This window comes from Simochromis diagramma, unplaced genomic scaffold (genome assembly GCF_900408965.1).
Source record: "Simochromis diagramma unplaced genomic scaffold, fSimDia1.1 OVJJ01000305.1, whole genome shotgun sequence".
Taxonomy (NCBI): Eukaryota; Metazoa; Chordata; class Actinopteri; order Cichliformes; family Cichlidae; genus Simochromis; species Simochromis diagramma.
In genome coordinates, this window is record NW_024387169.1 from 2,073,926 (window position 1) to 2,086,711 (window position 12,786).

The window sequence follows — 12,786 nt, forward strand, 5'->3', positions numbered from 1 at the left end:
AGTCATAAGACATCAATGGCTGATTTTCCACACACCATCCTTCCCACTTGCTCTTAAAGCTTTCTCTGTGGGAAAATGTCTTTCACATTCGGAGGGGTTTTAAAATGATGAGTCACTAAATCACACACAAAACAAACAGCGATGCTGTTTAGGTTCAGCATCAGTTCAGTTTTATTTACGTCACTTCAGAAAGTTCATTTTTTTGTTATTTACATTGAGTCACCTGATTCTGATGTGCTAGCACGCTCAGAAGTAAGCCTCTAGTGGCCGTGGGACATGCACATGTTAAATATTTAGTGCCAAATATTCTCTAAACTTCCTCTGTTGTTGGTTTAATCTGTAAATACAAGAACCGTTAGCTAGATGTATAAAAGGCTGCGTACATGGGATGTAAAGGTGGGGGTGAAAGTGAGATTTGGCAGGTGGGGGCACCCCAAGATCCGGTGCAGCATGGGAAAAATATTAAACATTAGCTGATGCTTTGTGAGCTGATTTCCAGCCCGGACACCATAAAGTGAATATAAAAGCTAGAATTCAGGGAGTCTAACCACCATCATCTGCATGAGTATAAATCGATGTCAGCTGCCTGTGATGTAACATTGACCATGAAAAGCACAGCCTTCTCTCTGCAAACGAGCCAGTGGAATCTGCACAAACTACCTACAAGACTGTCACGCAGCCTCTGAATAGTAGTTTTGTAATATTTTGCACAAATATAATTCAACCACACATGTAGATTAAAATCAATGACGTTACCTTGGTGAGCTGTCCTTACCTGACCTTTAGGTGTCATTAAAGTGCACACAACCAGTTTGTGTGCTTCCTGATATTTTTGAGCTTTTTGAAAAATTTCTGAAAAGCATTTCACACGATGCACCTGAGCTGCACATGTCCATGCCATCAGCTGGAAGCAATGCCAGCACACAAAAATGAACTCAATCCAGAGTGATGTGCATCACCCGCCGATCAGATTTAATTGTTCGTTAAGTGAAGGCGCCAGAACTCTCCGCTGGTCCACTTTAACCCAGCGGGGGTTTCTGACGAGTGGACCGTGTTCCTTTCGAAACAGACTGACTTTAATTCTTTGTTAAAATGAAAAAAAGAATCATTTTCTGCCTTTCCTCCGCCTGCTACTGTAAAATCCACAAAAGTTTATCTCTATCTTCTGCTGCTTTTTAAGCTTTCCCTGTTGGTGCAGTGAAAGATGGCTGCAGATTCCCAGCAGTGTTTCTCAGATTTATTTTTAATTTCTGCAGATTTTTGTGGGTAAAATTAAAACTTAATTGACTCCAGCATTTCATTTTCTTGGTTCACGACTGTCGTAATACACAGATGTGCAGATATAACACTTGGTTCTCCGTGATTTATACTGATTCTGCCTGAAAGGACTCGAGATTGCAGGTATTTCATTGATATGACCCATCAGGTCTCCGTCGCCCTCAAATTGGCTGAAAAACACCAAATGTCTGCTCATTTTCCACAACGAGCAGACATTTTCAGTTTGGAGCTAAACAAAATTTAAGAAGAGTTTAAAGGACGTGATGATGAATGAGCTGGGAGGACATAGTGTGCAAAGAGGACAAAGCGAAGGGAAAGTTAAGTAAGTGATGTGCCATTTATGGCTACACCCCCCTCCATCAGCAGGTGTCAATATGACCATGTACGAGGCCCGGCCGTCCTGATAGATGCTTTAGTAAGACAGAGGGCTGCTGGGGCGTGAAGGAGGCCATCAATATCCTCTCTGCATGACTCTCGCTGTCTGCGTCTGTCTGCACAGCTCGCTCGCTCTCTTTGGCCTTCCATCATTTTCCATCTTTCCTACCTCACTTGTCCTTCTCTTTCACACGCGTCTTCCTTTCTTTCCCTGCCATCATCCACACTTGAGCACAGTTTAGAGGCAGCAAATCACTCAAATAAAGTCTCACCCTTATACTTCAATCCTCTCCTGCTCCCTAAAATATTTATCTCCCTATTCCTTTCGTCTGCCTTCGCCTCCTGAGACTTCAGAGAAACCACGTAGAAATCTGACCCGGGACCCTGGGGGGTTGATAGAAAAACGATGGGACGTTTTAGCTTCGTTTTTTTCAAACCAACCTTCTCTTGCCTACATGCACCAAATCCATCCCTCCTACCCTCCCACCTCCGTCTCCCACCTGTCTGGCGTGTGCATCTTATCGGCACAGTCAGGCTGTTATGTGTGAGGCTCAGGGACTAACATGGGAAACAAACTGCAAAATGAAATGTTGCTTCTAATGTGCAAACACTCATTGTGACAACACGGTGTGTCCACCCACCCACACACACACTGCACTACAGCATGCATGCTTGCATATGATACGTATGCATGATACACATCCATGTTACAAACTGCACACTCACAGCATATATGTAAAGATTAAAGGCCCTGCAGACTCGCACTCATTTACATAAAATCTGATGCACTCAACTAAACCTTAGCTTAACACCCTCGGGGCGGGTCGTTTGGTCAGTCAGGTTAAACATGTTTATGTCCTGTTAATATGAGCTTGTCAATCAGAACCTCATTTTCAAGTATTGAAAACTGAAGTAACCCAATGGTTTGATGGTTAATTATGTAGTCGCATTAGGGAAAAATGTGGTTGAAGACTGCAGCACAACTAAAATTACTGCGACCGTGTGCAATGATCGTGCAATCTCATTGCCTTTGAAATTGTTGCTTGGAAGACGGAGATCAGGTCTGCAACCGCTTGCAGGCAGTTGCCACCTTCAGAATGACTTTGGTGTGTGAAGACAGCATCAGTCTGCAGTCAGTCTGCAGTCAGTCTGCTGTCAGTCGGCAGTCAGTCGGCAGTCAGTGGGGTCAAATGGCAGAAACTGTGATGAAATGACAAAAAGTGCAAATCTTTTGCTATTGACATCCACAGAAATTCACTTTAAATAGGTCACACTGCTTCTTTACATTTAGCACAGTCATATGTTTGAAATAAAAATTCATATATTCTTCCACAAATAGTGATGTAATATCTGCAGGGTGGTTATTTAACTGCAAAACATGTACAACTGACATGTTGTAACCTCATTTTTTTAGTCGTTGTTGAGTCGAGTTTCTTATTGCTGTCTAAATGCTGCTTTGCAGTCACTTGCTCTTTGGCCAGTCTGGTGGTGATTACAGTGCACCTTCAGCCACTGGGTGAAGAGTTTGGCCACAACAACTTTTTACAATCGGTCATCACCATCATCAAAGAAATTACTGCAATCATTAAGCAAACACCAATTTTCCCAAAATGCGAGGAGGTTGCCGTCCCCTTTTAACTCTGATTAGTCTTCACTCTAAAGCCTTTGCTGCATGTCATCACCCTCCGCTCTGTCCCTGACTTCCTGTTTGTCTCTGCTGCAGGTGTTCACTGTGCTTAAAATGCCAAAATTCAACACTGGATTCAGATTTACACCAAATGCGCTGCAGGCTCAAGACAAAAACGGACAGAAGCTGCAAATCAGTGACAGTCAGGGAGAATTTTTTATGATGTCGCTGTCAGTTATCCACCCATTGACACGATGAAAGCGTGAGTGTGACAGAGGAAGGAGAATGGCTTCCTTATCCCAGTGGAGGTCTGCTGTACTCCACTGGTCCCCAGTCACTGTTACCTAACAATCTAGAGACCCCTGTGAAGACTTCCACAGGAGGAGGTGATTGTGACTCATAAACATATACATACAGGAATAACTGTCAGCGAGACCATGTACCGGATATTAGTCTTGTATTCGTTGTACAGAAATAAACATGAAAAAATCAGAAATTGGTGGAGCAGAGGTTTGGATTTCTCATTGCAGGGAGATGTGCTTGCCTCGAGCATCGGCGGCCTCATAGCACCACATGTACCCACGGAGATCTGCCGAAAAGACAAGCGATGCATCCTGACATGTGACAGTTTTTTACTCGCCACAGAATGACAGCGTTTGCCTATAACTGAAGGTCGTGCTTGGATCCCTGCGTGTCTGCCACACTGAACCATCCACTGCTTCTTCACAGCACAGCCACAGGAGAGGACTCAAAGCTTTAAAGCTTCTTTTTTAGCCATTTGTTCCGACGCACCTTGTTTTGAAAGTCGCACACCAGTAAAGCTGCTTGTAGTGCTCTGACAGCATTCTTCATCCACAAACACTGACGGCAGGCCTGATTTCAAACTGTTTGATGTCAGACACCTGCTGTTTTCCTTCTAAGGAGGGAAAATTAAGAGTGTTCTTGAAAATGAGCTCCTCATTATTGCACAATGTTGAGGTTCTGATTCCTTGTCTGTTCTTTTAAAGTGACATTTACTGCGTCTATTTTTTTTTCTATTTGCTTCTATGTCACTAAAAACAAACTTTCAAATCACCGGCCAGTTTCATGTCTTTGACATAATGAAGCAAACCTGGCAACCATCAGAGCTCACATATGAAGGGTGGCTGAGCTCTGGAGGAGCGGGACTCGAAGTGGAGCTGCTGCTCCTGCACATTCAAAAGGAGCAAGTTGAGGTACATTATTGCCCGTGTACACAAGTATCAACCCATTAAAGTATGATCAGCACTTCCTCTATGCCTACTTATAACCTTTTTCATGTAGATCGCATAATTTAAGTAGCATAGCATGTGGAAGTCCAGTGTAATTAGCCCCTGCAGACACAGACAGAGCTTAGTGAGAGGCCTTCAGTCTCACGCTCTCCTCTGAGAAGTGCTAGATCAGCTCCAGGGGGGAGGCTGCTGTGTGCAGGGGGCTGAAGATGGCTCGTGCCATTCAAGGGAAAAGTAAACTGAAAGTGGTAACCGAATACACAGATGAGAGTACAAGCTGAGCACGTGGGACGTGGTTTATCTTTAGCCTGTCAGTGCAGTTCTGCGGGTTCATCTGTATGATCTGTACATTTCTGTGCACTTCCCTTTTATTGACAGCCGATTGACTCTGCCCCCCAATAAACAAGCCTTTATTTGGCTTGTGTCTCACAATCAGTGCGCGGCCCAACTCAGAGCAAACAAGCAGAGCTTATAGGCTGTTCCTTCCAGTAAATCCCGAGTCATTGATAAAACACGCCAACTCCAATATGCTTTTCTTTACCCTCACACCTGTGCTGCACAGTTTTCATGCCCCATCTCACCTTCCTTTATATAACTGAGTGTTTTCTCAGAAACACAGCGTTCGTATTTAAAAAGAAAACTAGCTAATTAGCACCTGTATCTCTCACACATCACATGATTGGGAGAAACGGAGAGAAGGCAGGGAGTGAGGGGAAAAGAGAGATCAGCCACCGGGGAAGGTGTGAGCAAGCTGCGCTGATATGGAAATGAAGTCTTTAATTATGGATGAATACATTATCAGATCAAGGCTAAGGATTTGCTCTTCGTGTATGTTGTTTGGCGATATCGTGGGACGCCGCAGACCCCTGTGAATAACAGCGAGTTGGTTTACTCCAGAGCAGCGAGGAGTCTGCATTCAAGCCCAGACTGGCGCACTGAAATACGCTCACGTGTCTCCGGGTATAGATGATGATACATGGTTGGTTATTTAGCTACATTTGGACTTGTTCTTGAAATGTGACGACGATCATGGCCTGTAAAGTGCTGCAGTTATGTCATCTTCCTCTGTAGCTTCTATTTCCTCCTCACATGGTTGAGTGTGCAGTTTGGGCTTTGGCTACAAAACCTTTTCTCAGCATCTTTGGTGATACAGTGGAAAAACTCTCACTTTGTTTGTGGTTTCACTTCCACACAGAGCCATAAGATGAATGCCTTTTGCTGGTGAGTTTTTTGTATTGTTTTCAGGATGCACAGTTACTTTTCACACCCAGTATTATATTTGGATGGATGCTGGCCTTTGTCCCAGCCCGACACAAAGTTAGTTAGAGCTTAGTGATGATTTGTTCTTCAGGTTTTAAAATGAATGCGACTCGGGAGTCAGTTAAATATATTTATGGATAAAATGAATCAATAGCAAAAGTCCCAAATCCCCAAAAGTTGATTCTGTTCATCTGGACGTTGTGTTTTCTTCAGTCTCAGCTGACTGCAGGTTTCCCCAAACTTATAATCAGTACATTTGCATAATGACTGAAAGCAGCACCACAGAAGAAACAAAGGGCTGGGAGGTCAGTTCCTTAATCTTAATTATGCAAATTCTCATGACTATTGATCAACAACCACTGATCAATGGCCATGAGTACCATTCACAGAGAGTTGGGGAATGGCTGCAAGCACAGCATGTAAGATGGCGAAAGATGTACCCTTAGGCCCCCTCCTCGATTCAGAGATGGTCTTTCCCTTTTCACGTAGAAGTCCCTTTGGATGAGTGACGAAACATTTCTGCCACTGAAAACATCCAAATGAACAGAATCAACTTTTGGGGATTTACTTACCTGGATGATTGAGCACAAGAAACAAAGTCCGATAATTTATCTTTTTATATTCTCACACCAGCCGACTTTTTGCAAAAAGGAAGTTTTACATGTCAGGACATAATGAAAGGAACGCGATGTAAAATTAGGTACATAAAGCCTCAGATAAACAAAAAGACATTATTAATTTACCCAAAGCTAAGCCACGATTGGGTAGAACCACCTTTGGCATTTTTACTGTGACTGGATTTAACACCAATCACTAGCTTCATGTGCATTTTCCATATTGAACATAGTTGGAAGCTCATTCATCAAACGTATGGGTCTGCAGGCCCGCCGGCACCCTGTGGCGGGCGTCACGTGGCCCGTAGGATGTAAGCTGAGTGTCACTGCCATCGTCCACGTTTTAACCCAACGTAGCTCTGAGTCTTATCCTTGTACCTGAGAAGCAGAGCCATGATCATTTCTCTTGATGCTACGCTGGCAGCTACTTTACACATCTAATTGGAAAGCAAATAAGAATTACCCAAGAACAGTTCCATACTGTAAAAACTGCCTGACCTTGATCAATACGGGGCCCACACGGGGAAATTCAAGAGCATTTTAAATTTAAACAGGCAGGACAAACTAATAGAGCCAATTGCTTTGACTCTGTGGAATTACACTGTAGGGAGTGGGGAGTAAAAAAGGCTAATTAAACCAGTAAATTCTCTCTGGGCTTCTGCTGTCCGCCACTTCGCTGGGAGCCCTGCACTGACTGTGACTGGTTTAACCCCACAGACCCCAAACACTACTGACAGCGCAGGGACTTGTGCACGCTGGAGTTCTCTCTGTGTTTGGCTTTTTGAGCTACACTTATGCATAAACGAAGAGACATACTGGCTTTACAGGGAAGGTGTTGTGAAAGAGTAAATAAAATTTTAGCACAGCCAATTGCAGCCACGGTGCTCAGACAAGAAGCTATGGGCAGTTTTGTGACTGTGTTACAACCAGACTGACAGCAACAACAAACCTTTAAAGAGAGCACTGCTCTGTGTAAGCCTCTTCACCTGTGAGACAGCTCATGTGGGAACAACGAGGCAGAAAGGCAGTCGTGCTTTAGTGCTTTGAGCATTTGGGGGCAATTTTAGTTTGAGTACGTATGTAAGGATTTGAACCAGCCTCACCGATTACTACAAAATAAGACGAGTCATGGAAGGTTGCTGATCGTCTAATTAAGCCCCTAATTAGTGGAGAATAGATGACAAAGCACTTCAGCAAAATAAAATTTCAAAAACAAAAAGCATGCATGGCCAATTTTGGCCACTTTTAGAGAAAAGAGAGAGACACGCAGTGACACAGCACAGCTGTTTTGAATCCAGGGCCTGAGGACACAACATTTTCATCATCATTCTGCTTGTTAAGCCCACTGTCTGCCTCTGCAAAGCAACATATTTGCTAATCTGGGCCGTTTAAAATAATCCCGCTGCACTCCTGGAAGCTGCCAACACTTTCCTGGCTCATAGGAAGGATTGATCGATAACTTTAACGCCCTTAAACTGAGTTTTGGGATTCACGCACTTGTAGTACTGTGTGTTTGGGTGATGATTGGTTTGCATGACCTGCATGTGTCATTTAGGTTTAGCCTGAAATGCATGGTGCATATTAACCCTTATACCCTCTTCTTTCAAATGATTATAGTAATGAATCGTCATGATTTCATGTTGTTTCAGGGTTTCATTTAATGCTGTGTGTGTGTTTGCAGTTTTGTCACATGACACTGATGAATTATGATCCTCTTTCTTTTTTCTCCCCTTTTTATGTGGCCGCGTGTGGCTCACGGTTGTATTATGCATGGTTGCTGGGTTTCTATTGTATTGCACATGGGTACCGCCCTGCAAGGACATCAGCAGCTCGAAAAATGTTTGTGGCTCTCTGTTGTTTGCTCACTTTGAATGTTTCATTTTGTTTGTGACAGAGAGCAGAGGGATGCTCAACCTCCATTTTTTCCTAATGCCTGGTGATGCTAATGTTTGTCCCCACACACACATGCTCAAGCATATATGCTCGCATATGTGTTGCCTCTGTTAATAATCTCCTGTTATCTCTCTTTGGTCCTTGTTTAGAATCACAGTGCACACTGTGTGGTGAACCAGAAGGTGAGTGGGCTTCGCCATTCCCCGAAATGCTCGTGTCATCGTCATCTCCCAGCTTGTTGTTTGCCATTAGGGGAGGGTGGGAAGCGGAGCGGGGGCGAGGCTTTGCTGCAGACACCCTGTTCTTCAGTCTTCATCTCAACAAAGCAATGGTGTGGAGCAGGTTTTTAGGTTCTGTGTCAAAAATAATAAAAGACCAAAAAATGCACTGCACAGAGTGAGAAAGCGCTCCCTGGTTTTTATTTATTTACCGTGCAGCATTTCGACAGCAGCGCTGCAAATTTCAAAGTATCACATGTGTAGGCTGGGGTGTGTACGCACAATGTAACTCCAGAGGCAGCCATGTTTTTGCACATACTCTAATTGACAGCATGAAGGCTGAAGGGCACATGTTCGGAGCGATGACTAACCACAAGTGTTTCTGCTTCACATCTCATCCAATGTTGCGCACATAGTTGAGCAAAGACATATTTGTGAGCTTGTGTGTGTGCAACATGCTCGTGGCGTATTTCAATGCCTGGAATCTGCTTAGTTCATGAGCCTGCTGTTAGATTAAGAAGTCTTTTCAAGCTCCTGCCACCTCCTCCTTCTGCATCATTCCCATATGTCTCCTTCCACTCCCGTCCAAAACCATCGCCTCCTTTTTGCATGCGTTACTTCTGAGAGGTGACCCTCCGTCTCTGCACAGCTGCGCTCCGTGTGCTTTGTTCTGGTGTCTTATCTGGTAGCTTGCTGTTACTAACAGTCTCTCTAAACAAAAATGACTGGAAATTATGGGTGAATAGAAAGCGCTCAGAGTGCTTTGCATCTTGCAGTGAGAGGGGTAAACCTCGAAATGAGCATGCTCGGTGACAGATATGATATTTCCCTCTGGACTTAACCTTGTCCAGGAATCAGCCATGTGCCTCTAAGCCCAATAAGCATTATTCTGTGTCTCAAAAATCAATGCTGCTCTCTCTGCTTTGCTTGATTGGATTAAGACGTAATCAAATCGAGCATGATAACTGTGTTCTTCTGACCTTCCCACTGAGACGAGCAAAGACGGGAGGGGAGGCCTGAGGGAAGGACAGGGAGTGTGTGTGTGTGTGTGTGTGTGTGTGTGTGTGTGTGTGTGTGTGTGTGTGTGTATTCATATCTTTGTGGGGACCAAAAATTGTAATTTTACTATACTTGTGGGGACCAAACTCCTGGTCCCCATAAGTTTGAAGGCATTTTTGAGACTCAAAATGTGGTTTTAGTGTCAGGATTACAGTTGGGTTAGGGAAAGCATTATGTCAATTAGGTGTCCCCACAAGATATGAATACCCGACATGTGTACGTGTGTGTGTGTGTGTGTGTGTGTGTGTGTGTGTGTGTGTGTGTGTGTGTGTGTGTGTGTGTGTGTGTGTGTGTGGGAGTAATGTGTGTGGATCTGGGCAGAAGAGCTCCAGAGGCACCCATGCTGTTGCTTCATGTTGCACAGGATGGTGTCTGTTGAACCTCCGGAGGGGAAACCAGCCCTGGAGCGTCCGTGTGGTTTGGTTGAGAAACGGCTTTTAATGGTCACTTTGATTCCTGATCTTATTCTTTGATTACTTACATTATGATTATGGTTTTTCCCATTTTGGACCCATTTGGACTTATTTTTTTAGTTAAAGTTCTTTAATATGTAGATTTCATTTAGAACACATTAAGAGCTGTTCAGTAATGATGCATACACATCAGATGTAAGGAATGCAAACCAAAGTTTTGGATAAACAGTTGGAAAACCAGGATTATTCGCCCCTAACAGCCAACAGGAGGAGGAGGAGCTCAGCTGATAGTGGGAATCAAGCTGAACTCATGAGCCTTCTCCTTTTTTCCTGCATTTGTGATTGTCGGTGGCATCAGGAGAGAAACCACAGTGTGTTTGATGAAGCTGAAATATTTAAAGTCAAATGAAAACAAATTCACTTCTGTTTACATTACCATGTGTGAACGCACAGTTGACGCAGCGTTTTTGGACGTAAAGTACATATCAGGCCTATCAGTACAGAAACATTTGGGTCTTAAGCGGCTAATAGCATCAGCATGTCCATTAGCTCGTTGCTGTCGTACCTCTGCACGTGGCGACCACAGCGAGAGGCTTCATGTCTGCAGCCAGCCTGACGTCTTGATAGGATCACTTCAAGTGTGGCACAAATTTTCACTTGGACACAAATGAGTTTTTTGATTAGATTAGATTTTGGTGGCAAATATCAAGAAAAGAGAAACTTTAGAATTCATGTGCTTACAATAACAAAACTTCCCACAGATGTCTAATGAAAAACGGATACTTAATATCCAAGAAGTGAAGGTCTGGACAGGAACTGATGTAAATCAGTCATCTGAGGCTTATAATCCCAGATTGTAAAAATCAGATTTCTGTTGTGTTTCAGTCCTGAGAGGAGGGAGTGTGAGCTGCGGTGTGACGTGGTGATTCTTGGTGAACAACTGCTTTCATATTTCTATAATTCCTAAATAAAAAATATATTTTGCTGCTTTAAATTCCTTAATGCACATAAATGTCTGTCTTTGCCGTTTGTTGCCTGGCGCACTCGTCTTGTTTCATAGCGGTCACCAGACTCTAAACCTACTTAAAACACGCAGCTCTTATCTCTGTGTTTGTGTGTTTGCTCTGAGAATTGTCAGAGAGGAATTTAGCGCATTTACAAGGCCAGGCGAGGCTTCATCGCCTGCAGGTGATAATCCCCCGAGAGGGGCAGAAAGCAGGCATGTGATGTGAGGAAGAGCGATACAGAGACATTGAAGTGCAAACATGCACATTTGCACATCTTGTCCTCTTGTGTTTGAGCTGAATGCTGAGCCAGGGGCTACAGATCCCACTGGAACCCTTAACTTCTTATCTCATAAATATGTAGCTCACACCAACACATAAAAAATGATTGGACCCACTCTGAAACCGTACAGTAGCAGAGCATGTCAGATGTTTGTTATAAAGTCTTAATTTCAGTTTGTTTATTGTACACTACATGAAAAAAGTAAGTAATTGGTCAGTAAAAATAATCATGGAGCAGTTTTCTTCATCTCTCTGTTCCACACATTTCTTTTTATAGTCTGCGAAACAGGCACGAGAACAAGTGCAGCTGCTCGGTGAACGTGCAGAAAAACTGATGCAGAATATTTCTTTGTTTAGGTCATTTTTAATGTGCAAACTCTCAAAGTATTGTTCCTCCAGTTTTTATCACAGATGCACCAAATAGAGCTTTTTCTTTGGCTGCTGGGAAAATTAGAGGATGCCCACAAATTTGCAATGGAATACGCAAAGACGTGGCTCCAAGCACCCAAATAAGAGAGCTCTGTGGTGCAGCCCAGAGAAAACACGACGTTTACTAAGCTGTGTCTACAGCTGACGTAGAGCAAGAGGCAGGACACTTTCTTAGAGAATGAAGAGAAGCACTTACTGGTGTTAATGGAAATTCAAATAATCTCGCCAAGGTCTAACACAGTCTCATATTGAGCGCGGGGACAAAGGAAGCACAGACACAGCTGTTTTCAAGTCAAAATTAGAGCCCCGTCCTTCAGCTGATGCATTGGTGATGCGTGGCAGTTTGCTCACTGACAGCAAATGTGAAAGGGAGCATTTCATCATTAACCGGACCTTCACACAGACCCTGAACTTCACAGTGAGGGAGACAATGAAAGAAAATGGTTGAGACAGAAGGAGGACGGGGGGAGGTGAAGGGTAAGCCACGCATCTGTTAGAGAAAGAGATGAAAAGCAGAAGGGAGACTGGGCTGGCTCGCCTCTGGGACTTTTTGTTTATAAATTGTTATTTTCTTTACATGTTTTGATGTGAAGCCTAATTGTGTCTTTGATTATGTTTTTACAGGGTAGCAATTCTAGTAATTAGGTTGTTGGGCACATGGCGGGCATGGAAACACAGGACCCTGACACTGAACAGCCCACAGTCCCACATGAGCTGCCTCAAGTTGGATTGCACATTTATGATCTCATTATTTTAAATAAATAAGAAACCATTAAACCGTTTTATTAGTGTATAAATTTAAAAAGAGACAAAGAGGGAAATTTGCAAACTGATACTGCACGATCCGAGGTTCGGTTTGGTGGATAAATCATGTATTATTCATTCTGGGTAGCCAGTTTTTTACATGCTACATTAGTCAATGCAATAAGCATTATCAGGCTCTCGGGTCTTATTCTTAACTGCATCTTATCAACGCTACGAATGTCTTTTAGTGTAATTTTGTGTTGGACAACTTCAGCCATGAGCCTGCAGGACAGCAAGCCACGTTCTACGTTATCAGTAACATTATTGTGCTCTGATAGGC

At 43.5% G+C, this 12,786-nt stretch overlaps 1 protein-coding gene across 6 annotated transcripts in view; it reads left to right on the forward strand.

Annotated features, from left to right (window-relative positions):
• The window catches only part of dlgap2a (discs, large (Drosophila) homolog-associated protein 2a), a 182,140-nt gene that overhangs the window by 87,765 nt on the left and 81,589 nt on the right, over window positions 1–12,786 (forward strand). For 5 of the 6 annotated variants that reach the window (XM_040048948.1, XM_040048943.1, XM_040048945.1 and 2 more), the window contains one exon: window positions 8,447–8,479. The exons of the other annotated variant lie outside the window; for it this stretch is intronic. In XM_040048948.1, the coding sequence (XP_039904882.1) occupies window positions 8,447–8,479 (33 nt within the window). The remainder of the gene's footprint in view (window positions 1–8,446; window positions 8,480–12,786) is intronic. 6 annotated transcript variants of the gene reach the window in all.